Here is a 16,936-nt window from a genome sequence, read left to right as displayed (position 1 = left end):
ATCATGGACTTGATGGTGGGAAAATCTGTAACAGACCAGCGGTTACGTAAACCACCCTGTGTCGATGAGGAGTCCAACACTCCTCTTGCACATAATTATCCCCCACAAGATTCGAACCTGCGAACCTACTCAGAGTAATGAGAGGCGCATGTCAAAATCGACAGAGCAGAACTATTCCAAACTATAGTTAAAATAATTTGTCCATTTATATAATAAAAAAGCAATCAATATTCAAAGGTAACTTTCTATTGTGTGAGACTGTATTTCAAAATGAAATACCTTCATGGTTCTGTTCTTTTATTTCAGGGTGAATACAGGCATGATCTTTTACATGAGTGGAAACAAGCTTTGGATCAAAATAAAGTACCTAGAACTGAATCACCTACTCTTATCAGCACATTGAGCGATCCAGTGCGAATCAGAAGTTGGCAAATCAGTGGTTTACCTCGGGATAATTTGAGTGTTGAGAATGGAGTGATTGTACAATACTCTCAAAGATGGCCACTGTTTATTGATCCACAAGGACAGGTATGAGTTATATTACTAGCTTGTTTGAAGCTAAATATAGCTAGGGTCAAAACGAAGTAGTATGCCACAAAGTGTGCAATTATTTAATTTGATGACGTCATCACATGAAAAAAACGAATCACATAGAGCCCACAGAAATTTTTGAAATAAATAAAAGTAAATAAAATAGACCAGTTCTTATCTGTCGAATGTGTAGTAGTTCCTAATTGCTCAAATTGATTATTCAGTGAATTACACTAAAATTTTTGATTTTTGAGAAAGTCGATGCTTTACTAGCACCTTAAATCTTAATAAAGTTTAGTAAATGAATCTCCTGAACTGGTAAACTGATGTGATTCACCATATGACTGAGCTATCCTATCGGCTCTCCTTCCTTTTGGGATAGGTATGAAAATGCTATTCATAGTCGATGTGTGAACAACACCTTCTAGTCGTATGGTTATGAGCATTCATGATCCAAAAAGTTTGTGAGTAGCCGAGGCCAAATAAATATTAAAGACAAATTCACTAGCATGGTATAAATATATAAGACAAATATTTTTACTTAGGCTAACAAATGGGTCAAAGCTATGGAAAGAGAAAATGGACTCGATGTCATCAAACTCACTGATCGTGATTTCCTGAGAAGTTTAGAAAATGCTGTCAGATTTGGAAAACCGATGTTACTTGAAAATGTTATGGAAGAATTAGATCCAGCCTTGGAACCTATTCTCTTGAAACAAGTATGCTAACTACACTATGGCACTGTTTCATGGATTATTTCTAATTACCGGTAGATTTGGTAGATTTTAAACTCATTGAATGTAGTTGAATATTGGCAGCATCACAACAAATCACTACTAGCAGTAGTATAATTGTACAGTTCTTTCTGTATGAATGTTTAGTATAAATTCATCTATATTTTTCTTTTTCCACAAAATTGAAAAAAAATTCCAATTTTCATATCATACAAATGGACAAGACATGCTCTTCAACCATTCATAGTTTATTGCTGTTATAAAGATCTATTCTCGCTGTATTAAATTGCTTTGAAGTTTTTGAAGGTTTTTTAAATATTTTACAGACGATAATACTATATCAATAGGAGCAGTCATCAGAATTACCAACTAAATATTGTGACTGTTTGTTGTCACAAGGCGGAATTTTCTGAACAAGATTGCTTGGCCAATTTCACTCAGATGTATTAAGTTAATGAGTTGTGAATGATGGTTGTTTTGTGGTTCTTCTTAGACTACCCAATATATTACCATAGTTTGACGGACTAGGGTTTGAACTTGAACGCTCAAACTTAAATGATTTAAGAAAAAGTTTTAGCCGTATAAATGTTTATTACACAGTGAACATATATAGCATTATTCAATATTTCTAGACATTTAAACAACAAGGTGGTCTAGTGATCAAACTTGGTGATGCTGTGATTCCATATCACGATGACTTCAAACTTTACATCACATCAAAGTTACCAAATCCACATTATACTCCTGAAGTATCAGTTAAAGTAACTGTGGTCAACTTTACACTTGCTCCAAGGTATGTTTCCTTTTTGCAGTTAGATACTATAGGCCATATTGTATTTATAATGTGTTCTTTTGTGAGACTAATATAGAAACAGAATCTGCAAACTGCAGCCCTCAGGTGAATTCACTTTTAAATCATAAAAACAAAAGTTGCTCACAAATTTATTATTATTATTGGCTTTCCTCTTCTTCAGGACATTTCTTCTTTAGGACGAACTGCTTTATCGTTGTTTGCTTCATATTTTTTTCATTGCGCTACGACTTTTTCTTTTCTTGTAGAAATACAAAAAAAATATTTAGAAAATATTTAAATTTTTTAAAACTAAGCTGTTTGGCTCAGTCGAATAAATATGAAAATAAATTCTGTTCAATAACTTTCATTATTACAAATTCAGTGGTCTCGAAGATCAGCTTCTTGGTCGAGTTGTAGCTGAGGAACGTCCAGATTTGGAAGAGGCAAAGAATCAACTGATCATAACCAACGCAAAAATGAAACAAGAATTGAAAGAAATTGAAGATCAAATTTTGTACAGACTAAGTGCAACAGAGGGAAATCCAGTGGATAATGTTGAACTGATTGAAATTCTTGAAGCTTCAAAGATCAAGGCTGGAGAAATTCAGGTTTGTTTTATATTATATTTTTATAAATATAATATTTTCATAGATTTGATGATTGACAATGACACACAATGTGCTCGATGCAAAGAATTCATTCAAATATGCATAATTGATTACCCTGTATGTCTATGTGAACGCTTGTGATATCATAATGTCAAAGTATAGCTAACATGAAATTATTAGGGTAGGATTTACATATTTATCCTGGGGTAAAGGAAAGATAATAAAACAGCTTAATCATATGGTGAACCACGGTCATTTACTATCCAGAGTATACATCACAGAAAAGTATTTTCAAGTATGAAATTTCAGATATTTTCAAATTCTAGCTGTGCTGCATTTGAAAACCTCCAAATTAATTCACACAGTACAATGCAAAGTTCTTTTTTAATTTTAAGCCATCGTAAATGCTGACTCTCAGATTTCAAATTGCTGAACATTAAAGACAAATAAATATGAACAAAAACTTCCACAGTTCCGATATTAACACTCAAAGATCATAAAAATAAATAGTTTATTGCTATAGATTAGTTATTCTAAATTCAAGTAGTTGGCAAAGCTTGTATTTACTTTACCTTGTGTATATATATGCGATGTTTTCGAATTAGGGAATTTTTCATCCGAGTTGTTTAAGATGAAATTCTAATTATTTACAATTTTGAATGTACTGAATATAAATATTTACATCAAAATTGTGATCAGACTAGCAAATTTTACAAAAAAAGTGCCTTTTCATTTGTCCTAATTCTTCAAAACACATGTATTTTTTATTTCATTTACACTAAACTGTATGGATTATCTCAACTTAAATATTCTAATGGTTTAGAATATTACTAACATTTAACTCAATATTAATAGAACAGAAGAAAATTATTCAAATATATTAAAATTAGATATGTTTTTGTTAATTATTGCTTTCACAAAGAGAGGAAAATATAAAGTTTGTTATTGGAAGTTAAAAGTGAGTCTGTGTGCAAGTCGTCATGTATGTCTCGTCATTGTTGTCATTTTCTCAGTTGTTTTGTACTCAGTAATCTGAGCTTATTTTTCCTTGATGCACGTTGTTGTACAGCAGGAGTGATTGACAAAAATGTTCAAAATAGCTCGCGATCCAAGTGTTGAAAATTCCTTAATAAACCTTGTCAAGTATCCATGTACAATATCATCTAAACAGCAGAAAATAAATATTCTCAAACCCCAAATGTTACATGACTGCTTAAACTTCAGTATCTAATTTACAATTTCCTCCAAGCCCGATTTTTTGCTTGCTCGGAATCAGGAAAAATTGGGCATTCTGACGCCACCACGCCTTGTTGCGAATAAAATTTTACATACTACTCTTGGAGTGGGAAAATAATTTTTGCATTCTACATAGTTGTTATTGTAGAGTCATTTCTCAGTCAAGACACACAATATTCTGCACGTTCACTTTAGAGTTAGACCTTCGTAGCGGCAAACCTTAGAAATTTGTTATGTAATAATATGCTCTATCGAGCTTGCCCAGACTGAAATATTGTATGTGTATATCGTATTTTGCGCTTGTACAGTAAGTACTGTTTCCGTCCAGTTTTAAAACACGCAACAGGCGCTGCATGAAAGTGGTTCAAGACAATTTTGTACAGAATTGGTTTGTACAGAATTGGTTTGGCTCTAAAATTAGTTTTATATTCAAAATGCATTCAATTAAGACATATTTTAAAGTAATCTGTGTATTTGTCGAACGTGCAACCAATACCAGAGTATCTTAAATTTAACTACATTGATGAGATATAAATATATTTTTTGTGATAAAGTCTCCTTCATTACATATTTAATTCAGTTTAACATGTATAACTTCTTGAGAAATATTATTCAGTGCAACAAGTGCAATGTCTAACTCTTTCATCTGATTCAAAAGCTGTATTTTTCATTTCATATAAAACATACAAATTATATTTTAAAAAAATGCGGAATAAAATTTTACTTTTTATCAAGGTTCTTTTGGTACCGGTAACCCTGGGGCAGTTGGGATAGTTGTCGTTGTCATACAAAAGACTGCATTTTTTATATATATGCACCAAGTTGTTACAATCATTGGATTAAATCCTTTGTTATCAATCCATTTTTGCGCAGGCTAAAGTCGAAATTGCAGAGCAGACAGAAAAAGACATCGACTCAACCAGATCTCAGTATATTCCTGTTGCTGTTCGTACTCAGATCTTGTTCTTCTGTGTGTCTGATCTTGCTAATATTGATCCCATGTATCAGTATTCATTAGAATGGTTTGTCGGAATTTTCTTGAACAGCATTGCAAATGCTGCAAGAGCCGGTTGGTACATTTTTTGCTTGTTGGATAAAACCAAACCAATATCAATAAAATCTATTATTCATTATTCTAGTCAATAACATATCGGTATTGAATTTGAAATATTTTTTGATTTACATAGTCAAACATATGAATTTTTAAAATTGTATTTATCAGCACACTAGTAGTTTAAAGTTCTATGTTTTTAGTCCTTTTTGATCTCAATTTCGTGGTTATCCTTTTTTATAGAATCTGCTCAAATTTAATTCCCATGCACTTAATAAGTTCAAAAGACTCAACTCCGAGCAAAGTTATGGACGATCTTCAAAATTCTAAAAGTGAATAAAACTATATAAATTTACTCAAGACTTGAAGGTGTCTGTTAAATACGATCAAAAATCAGGGTTTATGTAACTACTATTTGTAGATAATCTTGGTGAATATTCTTTCTGTTTCAGATACAATTGAGGAAAGAATTCATAACATCAATGAATACAATACGTTCAGTCTTTATTCCAATGTCTGCAGATCTTTGTTTGAACGTCACAAGCTTATGTTTGCATTCTTGCTTTGTGTAAGTAGATGATCAGACAAGCAGATTCTCTTTTTCAGAAAGCTAAAATAAATTATTTTCAAGTAGAAAAATATAGGTTAATATGAAAAACAATATATGGCAAATGGTATATTGACCAAAAATAGGAATGTCTGGGTAAATTTCAATCCAGATATTCCTAAAGATGGTTGTGTATAGTTTATGGCATATCCAAAACATAAATAGTTTAATTGGAGCTATCCATGATGCATTATATTCAAATTATCATATCAACTTATCTTTGTAAGCTTGATTATACACATCAGTCATATTATTTGACCATGTCTAGTAGTATTGTAATTTATCTTGGAGTGGAGATTTTAATACTGGTAAATCATATATATGCTTGAATACTCAAAATATTGTATTTTTTGTGTAAAATTCAATCTAATTGCTGTAGAAAACCATGATTTGCTGCAAATTTATCTCAGTAAAAATGCTTATATTGTTCTCAAATAAACAGGCTCGAATCCAAATGAATGACAATCTAATTGACATGGATGAATGGAGATGGTTGTTAGCTGGAGGAACAGTTACACCAGCCAAACTATCAAACCCTGCTCCAGACTGGATTTCTGACAGATCATGGGGTGACATATTGATGTTGGCTGCTTTGGTAAGCTACTCTTTGATAAGGATTTGTAGCACTTTGTTCGTGTACCTTAGTCAAAAATTGTACTCTCTAGCTCTTTACAGTTAGTCATTCGAAACCCATGCACTAATTTATGTAGGTTCTAGGAAAATTGGTCGCAGTAAATTTCACCGTAGGAAATCTCGCCACAGGAAATTTCGTCGAATAGGAAGAATCGCTGCAAGAGCATTTTGCTGTAAAACAAGTATTTGTGATAAAAGCAGTTAGGTTTTTAAAGTAGCCTACCTTTTTATTTAAAGAAGATTCGTTATTTAAGAGCATACCCAAACCCTATAAACCTAACTGTTTTTATCACAAATACTTGTTTTACCGCAAAATTCTTTTGCAGCATTTCCTGCGGCGAATTTTCTGGAAACGATTTATGTAGGCTCTGCTATAAGAAAGCATACGAGCATACTTGAGTCTATCTATAATAATATTGAATTTGTGGCTTCAATGACCAACGTTCGCAAGAACCAAAATACATTATGATACAGATTTACTTACTTTTTAATACTTCGTAAAATGCAGCTTTACTTGTCTATTAATATTATATCTTAATTTTACCTGTTGCAGCCTAAATTTTCCGAATTTGCAAAAGACTTCCAAAATCACATTGATGGATTCAGAAACATCTTTGATTCAGTCGAACCTCATCGTGAACCATTGCCTGGTAAATGGCAAGAAGATCTTGACGATTTCCAAAAAATTATTGTGCTTAGATGCCTAAGAGCTGACAAGGTATAGTAATTTTGCACAGATCACTTTTTGTATGGTCAAGTATTGTACAGTAGGGAGATATGGCTTAAATAAATTGATGTTCACAATTCTGTATCAGTACCCCTTGTTGGTCAAGCTTTGGCAATAATAATCGAAAAGAGTCACACTGAGTGAATAAAATGTTCTGGAAATATAAGGAAAACTGTTGTCTAAACTTCAACCATATTGGTTATGTACCGTATACAATTTAACCTATATAATCTGAGGAGGTGAACTATGGAAAATTCCAATGTCGCATTATAGCTAATACTGAAACGAGATAGTGATCGGAGACCACCGACTTATCGATGTAGCGGCATGTATTCTTTGCTTTGACTCGAAAGCGCCACCGCGTGTCCCACTGCTAATTAATTAATAACTCGCTAATTATACGACATAATTCATCCAAAATCAATAGGCTTCTGGTCAAAGATATGATGAAGACACATGCGAAATTTGGAGCAGATCGACCTCGCTTTCGTGAGATATCGCGTATTTCTAATAGACAAACAGACAGACAAACAAACAAACAGACAAATATCTATCAACATAATTACCGATCAAGATCGATGAGTAATAAAGTTGTCATCGCTATAACATACCAATTTTGAAGATAAATTACATGTTCACACTTTGAGAAATGCGAGAGACTTTTCAGTACTGCAACAGATTTAACTGCGTATATAGTTTCTAGAATTTTTATTATGGAATTGCCTCATCCATAATATGTGATTTTAGCCTCTGTTAACCAGCTATACTTTTAAGTTAGTAGGCTAAAGAATAATCTTGAAATTTAGCATTTCTGATGAAACAACTTTAATTGTAAACTCCTATCTATAATCACTCAGGTTACCAACGCAATGCAAGACTATGTTGCAAAATACCTTGGGCAACGTTTCATCGAGCCTCAGACCAGTGATTTAGCAGTTGTATTCAAAGAATCATCTGCAATCACTCCTCTCATTTTTGTGCTTTCATCTGGAACTGACCCTGCAGCAGATTTGTACAAATTTGCCGAAGAAATGAGATTTTCCAAAAAGTTATCTGCTATATCACTCGGACAGGGACAGGTAAGTGTTATAAAGATTATCAAATTTTTCCAGGTTGATCCATGAAGATATTTTTTCAAGGCTGAAGTTTTTGAAGGTACTTTGAATTCAGTACACTAAAACTCAAGTTTGAAATTTAGCTTGAGCAAATCATACAATGATATGAATTGGGCGTATCTTATTCCCTGTTCTTCTCAACTTTTTCAATTCATTCAGCAAAGTATTTTACTACTTTTTAGGGTCCTAGAGCAGAAGCATTGTTACGAAGTGCGATGGATCGTGGTAAATGGGTTTTCTTCCAAAATTGCCATTTGTCACCAAGTTGGATGCCTTCCCTGGAAAGATTGATTGAAAGTATTGATCCAGAAAAGGTAAATCACCCGCAGTAATAATATATTGTTTGTATGACATTTATTGTTTGTATTACTTTTAATAGGCAATAGGCATTCACTATTTTTTTTCTCGTATCCTATTACCCATATGCTATGACACCACTGCATCTGACTTATGCAAAAAGATCATATTTTGCAATTTTACATATATCAGGATTCCCTGTAAAAAATAATGTACATTCTGAAATTTATCCATCCTCAACCTAACTTTTTTAGACATTTTGTAATCAACAACAACATATATTTCAAAACAATTCTGTATGTCTTTTTCGTCATACAAGTATTTGTTTCTTTCTATAAAAGTGACTATTTTGTCGAAACCTATTTTAAACTTGGTCAAATCTAGGCATGCGTGTGCAATCTTTGGTAATAACTTGCCATTTAATATAAATTTTTCTATATTTTTGAATCGCTTTGTTTTAGGTCCATCGTGACTTTAGACTGTGGTTGACATCTATGCCAAGCAACCGGTTTCCAGTTTCAATTCTACAGAATGGTAGTAAGATGACAATCGAACCTCCGAAAGGAATCAAAGCTAATTTGTTACGAGCTTACATGTCTCAAAATGATGATTTCTTGAATTCTTGCAGCAAGGTGCTAGGCTGTTTTTTTGGTTGACGATTTCCTATTTTACATTAAATTTGTACTGCTAGCTTTGTCAAGTGAAAACTTACCGGTATGTGAACAATGATGTTATAACAGGCCATTGTTTTTTGATTTGACAACCAATTTGACTGCAAAAGAAAGAACTTATTTAATGTCCTTAAAGCCCTTAATAAAATAAGCATGTCGGAATTCCACGGTATCACTGGATGGTTCATGTATTCAGTGGTCAGGTACAGCTTTCTAAAGCCTCCAACCGCTGTAATGTTTAACTTTTCAAACCAATCATGTACCAGATTTGGGCCTAACTGAATCAGAGGTCATAGTTCAGGGTATGATAAGCCTTTTTTCTACATTGAGATAAACATGAAAATTCTGTCTCAATATTCAGTGATTTGAGTTCAGTCACTTGTAGACTTGTTGCCAATAATAGAAATAATCAGAATATTGTCTGTTTTATTAGCTGCCTGATTTTTCTCATCTTAATGCATTTGAACATTTTGCATTGGTATTTCTATTTTTCTTTCAATTTTAAAATCACTAAATTGTTATAGGTGAGTGAGTTCAAGTCTCTTCTCCTCTCCCTTTGTTTGTTCCACGGAGTTGCTTTAGAAAGAAGAAAATTTGGAGCATTGGGATTCAATATTCCATATGAATTTACAACTGGAGATTTGAGAATTTGTATTTCTCAGTTGAAAATGTTCTTGGATGAATATGATGACATACCTTCCAAGGTTAGTAATTTATTAAACCTTGTCATTTATCAAAAAACCACTTGCGCTGTAATTGATTGCTCCATGCATGAAGTGCATGTTTGATGTTTGCATGTTTCTCTAAATCAGACTGAAAAAATAATGACATTAAATTTTATTTCAATGAACAACACTAAATATATAAATAAATTGTGAATAACAGTTTAATTGAAAGCTATTATAAAATTGTTGTGCTTACAGATAGTACACATTCATCATTTTTGGAAATTAGTTACAAACACTGACACTTCATATCTAGTTTGAAGGGTATTATTAGGAAATTTGTCAGCTACGGTGACAAACACAAAACTAGTAAACAATTTTCATATTCTCCATATTTGGTACACCGGTATGTACATTTGTTGGCGGCCAGAAGCCTATGTATCAATATGGAGGTAACAAATTTTGTTTGCCTACTTTACGTCAAGTTGTGTAAAAGGACTGAAACCTATGAGCAGAAGGTATGTCCACTTGGCTAACACAGACATTCCTCAAACTCGTAGTCGTAATAGAACTAAAATGAGGAAAATCGGAATAAAACTATGGCCTAATCCTACGGGAGTACCCATTTGCTTGGTTAGGAAAGTAAATGATTGGTATCCAATATACCGTACATTTTTTTGTAGCATACCATGCCCATAACTCTCTCATCTATCTTTTCAGGTCTTGACGTACACCGCTGGTCATATCAATTATGGTGGTAGAGTGACAGATGATTGGGATCGTAGATGTCTGATGAATATATTATCTGATTTTTATAGTATGGACGTACTCAAACCAGATCATGTTTACTCTGAAAGTGGAATTTATAAACAGATTGACACTGATTTAGATAACAATGTAAGTTTGGCTTGAAATGGCTCGATACAAATCTAAAATTATCAAATTAGCTCAAAGGAGGAAATTTGGCCACGTTTTATTTGTGTATTTTGAAGTGACTTGTGTTAAGCAAGCCTCAAAGCGATGGGCTCATAGTAAAATGTTTTTGTTGTTCTTATTTATGTATCACATCACTAATTGCTATTCTAGGGCATTTTACGACTCATTGCCACTATTTATATAACAAAATGTTTGATGACCCCAAATAGTCAATACTTACAACCTACGCCGAACATCATATTAGGGTGCAAAACAATATACTAATACAGTATAAGAAAACATTAACTTCAGTTCAGTTACTGGCTCAAGTTAATAATGTTATCAACTGAGAATTTATAAGGCTCCGAATAAATAACCATGATATTTAAGTTGACTTGGGTGACATTTTTGACTGTTTTCATTTTTATGACAATGAAAGAGCCATACAACATTTTGAAAAACGTTTCAAATTGAATAATAATTATTTTTTTGTTTTTATCACAATTGATATTAGCTAGGTTTTTTGACTTTTGAAAATTTCAATTAAGTAACTTTTTTAACCTTATGAACGTTAGTTTGCGCTAATTCGTACCTTGCATGTTATTTATGTATTCTTTGTTTGTAGGGATACATTCAATATATTCGAAGTCTTCCGATTAATGATACGCCAGAGATATTTGGAATGCACGACAATGCCAACATTACATTTGCTCAGAATGAATCATTCTCTGCTCTCAATGCTTTACTTATGCTTCAACCCAGATCAACCTCTGGTGGTGGAAGATCAAGTGAAGAGGTCTGATTTGCATAATTCTCCATTTTTTCTGTTATTCAATTGTGTCAATTAGGATTATTGATGTAATGTATTTATAGTTTCGAAGATGAGATTGTGTAAAAATGTGGCTCAACATTTGGAGAGTGTAGAAAAAAACACTTGCCATCACAGCATGTTATTATCTAGTGCGAGTTCAAAGTTTGTAATTTAGTGAGGAATAATTTTGTCTGATGGATTGCTAGACTCTTTTTCAGCATAGTATGGGCCAGATTAATCGCTGGTGGATTACCTTACACTTATGGCTTCGATCAGCACCATGTCCACCAAGCATCTGAAATGAATGAATAGTAAACTATTCTCGTACCTTGGACTGGTGACCAGATGCAAAACCGTGGTTCACCAAACCTAGAGCCATCTTAATGGACTTTTCTTTTCTCTGTATAAATATGAAAAATCTTTATTTTGTGTGCCGAGGGGGAAAAAATGAAAAACAGATAATACATAACTCAAATTAGTATTCATTGAACCATTGAGATTGTTTGTGGCAAAAAAATACATTAGTTCTGGTCATCTAATTTGAGACGTAATTACAAACTCACTTACAGACTCATCAGTATTTCTCACTTTCATGAAAATATGCTAGCTGATACTTTAATAATGCCTTTGTGTTACAATATACAATTATAATTTACCAGATTTAGTGTAGATTGGATGATTAAATAAATTATTGTTCAGAACAGTTGTATATACTTCAATTTGTAAAAGTTGTAAAATTCTGTTGACATTTGGTTATCACAAGTTGGGTGATCCTGTATTAAAAGTGATTTGCATATAAAGCCAGGATGTGTTACAATCAAGCATCAAATTCAAGTATTCGTGCGAGTAATGCTGCACGAAGGCAAGGAAATTGGAATGAAACTGTTTGTTAATTAATTAGCCATTGCATCATGAAAACACTTAACCCTATTTGAAATTTATATTGTTTTTACTGATTTTTGTTCTCTGACTTCTGATTCTATTACTACAGATGGTGGAAGAAATTGCAAAGAATATTTTGGAAAGTGTCCCACAACCTGTTGATATTGAAATGGTGATGAAAAAATATCCTGTTTTGTACGAAGAGTCAATGAACACAGTTGTAGTGCAAGAAGTCATCAGGTCGGTCGATTGTGACTATATTTAATGGTTATTGAATATGCTTTCTTCAAAAAATTTATTCATTATCCGTAACATTAATGCCATATATGGATGGCTACACCAAGCAGAAACAAAAATTAAACTTTCTACTAAAATTGCATTCCAAGATATTTATGAATGCTGTTCTGCATCGATTAGCCACAAGATATATCGTAACATTTCATTGCCATAATCAATTTATTTTGGTCACAATGTTTCCTTTTTTCCATATAATTTCACTTAAATTAGGTATTCATATTATATTTTGTTAAGTGTTATAAGTTAACATATAGTAAATTTGCCCAATTAAGCTTTAATCATTGATCAGGGTTTCAGTTTGGACCCTGATTGGTACATTACTCACATTTCTTCCATATTTTAATAAATCTGATATTGTGGATTGAAAAACACCAGTTTTTGTTTTAAACTTAACTAGGTCGGACTCGGAACATCATAGTGACAGGTTGACCCGAAACAGTTTGTAGGAGAATGGTAGTGATTAGTAGCTCGTACCATTTTTATGGGAAAATTTTTTGAACTGAGGTGCGCGTAACTTGTCAGACATAATTCTGAGCAAGGTTACTAATAATCACTGAATACCAATTGCTACTTAAACCTTTATCAATATGGTATCTTCTGATTCTAAAATTCTCACTCATACAGATATGACTTTTTTCCCATTTTGGATGAGTTGAGAAAGATTTCTAGAATATTTTATGACATTTCAGATACAATCGATTGCTGAAAACCATCATTTCTTCGTCTCAAGATTTATTGAAAGCAATCAAAGGTCTTGTTGTAATGTCAGAATCTCTGGAAAAAATGTTCAACAGTTTATACATCAATGCTGTTCCTGAAATGTGGGCTGGAAAGGTTTGTTTGAAGCATTTTCTGTGGTTCATTATATATTGGTATTATTAGTATTTTACCTGTATAATTTACCTTTATTCAAAGAACTCAGTGTAAATCATCTACATCAGGGGTGGGCAAATTATGACCCATGGGCTAGATCCGGCCCACTGAACTGTTTCATCCGGCCCAATATTGTGCCTGCTGAATTACGACCCTGACTGTCCTAGCTTTTTCTTGTCCACTGACGATGATTTTTGAGGTTATTATCTGGATTTGGCCCACTCAAACAATGAAGTGCCCACCCCTGATCTACATAATTATCGGTGCATGTTCACTAAACGTTGTCAGTACTTCTAGTTGGCGTGGCACAAACATTTTTACATTTAGTATTCCCAACCCCCACCTGACTATGTCATCCGAAAATTACGTCACAATCACGCCATGGAGCTTTCCAAAGAAAAGCTACGATCGTCTGAAATGGCATCTCCGCCGACAATAACGAACTCGCTAACGCCAGCATTCTCTCTCATATCGGGATCGGTACGGCGAGAAAACGAGAGAAATAGCTTGATTGATTTCGGTTGATCGTCTGCGCATTTTAGACGAAAAACCGTATACTTTAACAGGCCTTATTTTGTCCCTGTGACGTTGTAGTGACGTAATTTTTTTATGACGTAATCAGGTGAGGGTTAGAAATGACATATGCAAAAATGGTTATGCCACGCCAACTAGAAGTCCTTGACAGCTTTCAGGGAACTAGACCCTAATTATCAACAATTGGAAAAGAAATCTGAAAGTAGTTTCTGAAAATTTATATGATTAATATTTTCTTGTGTAAATTTTCAATTCTTATTGCGATTTTTTATAACATTATTATATTTATAAGATATTTAAAACCTTTGTTGCATTTCAGGCATATCCATCATTAAAACCCCTTGCATCTTGGACTGAAGATCTTCTTGCAAGAATGAAGTTTATTCAGCATTGGATTGATCATGGTGTACCTACTGTTTTCTGGATATCTGGATTCTTCTTTCCTCAGGTTCACATTTTATACTATGTTTTTTAATATAGGCTTTATTTGCTGTGTCGAAACAGCAGTCTGATATCTGTTGCTTAAACACCTCTATCTCAGATGAAAATGCATTGAAAATGATTGAAAAATATGTGCATTACTTTTATTTTTCAGGCTTTTCTGACTGGTACTTTGCAGAATTATGCAAGAAAAGAAGTTGTATCCATTGATACTGTTTCATTTGATTTCAAAGTGAGTTCTTTAGTTGCTCAAAATTCCATATTAATACATTCTGACTTGTTCCTCTTTTGTTTACTTTAATTTTAATGTCAATGTTGTTCATAAAAGCATTTTCTCAGAAATATATCATTATTCAGACTATTACCCTTTTTATTCAAGCTCAATTCTAATATATAATTTATCTGGTTTATTCCATGAAATGTGAAATCCTATGAATTCGATATGTATGTCAAATTTAGTCAGTTCAGTACAATTTAAGATATGATAGGATTTACATATTTATTCTGGGGGAGAGAAAAGGCGATAAGACGGCTCAATCCTATAGCAAACCATGGCCTCTCGTCCGGTTACAAGTCCATTTGGGGTAGGGGATTAGTGAGCCAGTATGGGATCGAATCTGCGAACCCATGCAAGGTTATCAGAGGTTAGCACTATGCACTACACCACCGAGCTGATTTATGGATCAAGTTATTGTAGAAACAAATAGTTTCACTAGCAAGCAATCTAGCTTTTTATTTACTGATTACTTCGAAGAAAAATGGAAGAAGAAATGTGTGGGTCTTTTCACATCTTTGTTGTTAAATAACAGGTGATGAAAGAATCTAAAGATGAATTGAAATCTCGACCACCAGATGGATGTTATATCAGTGGTCTATTTCTGGAAGGTTGTAGATGGGATGGTACCACTGGTATGTTAGCAGAATCCAAAGCAAAAGAACTATATACAGATATGGCTATCATGTGGCTTGTTCCTGCTGCAAATCGGTATGATTTGGCACAATTCTTTTGATCAATAATACTTACTATATTCGAGTGTTTTCAATCTCTACTTTATGTGCTTGATAAGTCTTTACAAACTATATTCCCATATGTAAAATATTTCCATTTGTCTTATCGAAGATTTATCCAATGGAAGCTTATTGATATATAGCAAACACTAAGCTGTCAAAATAGCATTTAAATTCAAGTATGAGGTGATGACCCCAAAAAACAGAGAACCCATGTTATTTGGAACAACATATTCTAGAGAGAACATAACTTTCATCCTAAATTACTGAAACTTTTGGGTACAATCATACACAAACAGAAGTTCAGATGTTAAATGTATTTTCTTCATTTTCATAGAAGTAATTAAGCAATTATTTAGAGAATTACATAGTCTCAGCATATGTAAATATAGTAAGCCGAAGCATAACGCGTTTTGGGATGGAAATCATATTCTGATTGCTTACACATCCTATACCGGTACTGTAGCATGGCATTCTAGGATTGTGCAATTATTAATTTTAATATCAAATCATTTTACCAAAATAAACCTAATTGCAGTAATGACCACTTTTTAAGGATTATGATTTGTTTTGTTTAAACAAATTCTGACGTACACTTTGGGTTTTTGCTGGATTTTCATCAACTATCCCTCACGTTGCAATTCGAGAAATATGTTTCAGAGTATTAGATAGTATCTGAATGTCATTGCCTTCTTTTGCAGAGTAACACCAACATCAGGAATCTACTTATGCCCAATCTACAAAACTCTAACAAGAGCTGGAACTCTGTCGACCACTGGACATTCTACCAACTATGTCATCGCTGTTGAAGTACCAACTGAAAAATCGCAGAAGCACTGGATAAAACGTGGAGTCGCCATGATTTGCGCTTTAGATTATTAGTATGTTTTTGGTTACTTTTGCTGTATATATTTTGAAATTAAAATTAGTTGTAATTAGTTATGATCAAGTATAATCTGTAGATAAATTAGATTGTTAAATATCAATTATATATACCCCGTGTTTGATATGGTTTTATACTTGGTTTATGTTTGGTTATTTGTTTTTCCAATGTTTGAAGTTTATTCTTATATCCATTTAGCGCTCCCAGCCGTAGGTTACACTCTGCCTTGAGCTTGGGGTGAGCTTTGCATTTCATGTATGAGCCATTGTATATGGGACATATTTTTGACACCTTCCTAGTTTTTGTACTTTCCGGTTTTTTCTTAGTTCCATTTAGTCTTCACATCAGCAAATACAATGATCACTGTAAATGAGATATCTCCAACTGTACAGATAGATACGTTTTTTGGTATATATTTATGTTTTTGTGTATATTTGGTATAATAAACAGCTGTATTTTAAATTTCGTTGCTTGTATCTGGAGATTTAATTTTTGGATTTTATTCAGACGAAGGTCGAAGAGAAAAGTTTGGTGAAGAACTGAATGAAACTCATTTTAGCTAATCTTCCTTGACCAGTACAGTTTGACAGTTTGTTATGTAAAATGATATGACCATGCCAATTA

The 16,936-nt window shown here is 33.1% G+C and overlaps 1 protein-coding gene across 4 annotated transcripts in view; it reads left to right on the top strand.

Moving 5' to 3' along the window:
* LOC120331653 (dynein axonemal heavy chain 1-like) overlaps positions 1–16,936 on the top strand; it is an 83,728-nt gene extending 66,792 nt beyond the window's left edge. For 3 of the 4 annotated variants that reach the window (XM_039398775.2, XM_078113551.1, XM_078113550.1), the window contains 20 exons: positions 307–528; positions 1,077–1,250; positions 1,898–2,058; positions 2,441–2,666; positions 4,776–4,971; positions 5,406–5,521; positions 6,003–6,155; positions 6,747–6,911; positions 7,778–7,999; positions 8,218–8,349; positions 8,794–8,964; positions 9,528–9,707; positions 10,389–10,565; positions 11,209–11,379; positions 12,386–12,516; positions 13,263–13,407; positions 14,300–14,428; positions 14,576–14,653; positions 15,231–15,406; positions 16,131–16,936. In XM_039398775.2, the coding sequence (XP_039254709.2) occupies positions 307–528; positions 1,077–1,250; positions 1,898–2,058; positions 2,441–2,666; positions 4,776–4,971; positions 5,406–5,521; positions 6,003–6,155; positions 6,747–6,911; positions 7,778–7,999; positions 8,218–8,349; positions 8,794–8,964; positions 9,528–9,707; positions 10,389–10,565; positions 11,209–11,379; positions 12,386–12,516; positions 13,263–13,407; positions 14,300–14,428; positions 14,576–14,653; positions 15,231–15,406; positions 16,131–16,311 (3,306 nt within the window). In that variant the 3' untranslated portion in view covers positions 16,312–16,936. The remainder of the gene's footprint in view (positions 1–306; positions 529–1,076; positions 1,251–1,897; positions 2,059–2,440; positions 2,667–4,775; positions 4,972–5,405; positions 5,522–6,002; positions 6,156–6,746; positions 6,912–7,777; positions 8,000–8,217; positions 8,350–8,793; positions 8,965–9,527; positions 9,708–10,388; positions 10,566–11,208; positions 11,380–12,385; positions 12,517–13,262; positions 13,408–14,299; positions 14,429–14,575; positions 14,654–15,230; positions 15,407–16,130) is intronic. The other variant, XM_078113552.1, reaches the window with a different exon arrangement.

The sequence above is a fragment of the Styela clava genome, chromosome 6, assembly GCF_964204865.1.
Source record: "Styela clava chromosome 6, kaStyClav1.hap1.2, whole genome shotgun sequence".
Lineage (NCBI taxonomy): Eukaryota > Metazoa > Chordata > Ascidiacea > Stolidobranchia > Styelidae > Styela > Styela clava.
The sequence above is the reverse complement of the archived record's forward strand: the minus strand, read 5'-3'. Positions and strand labels throughout refer to the sequence as shown.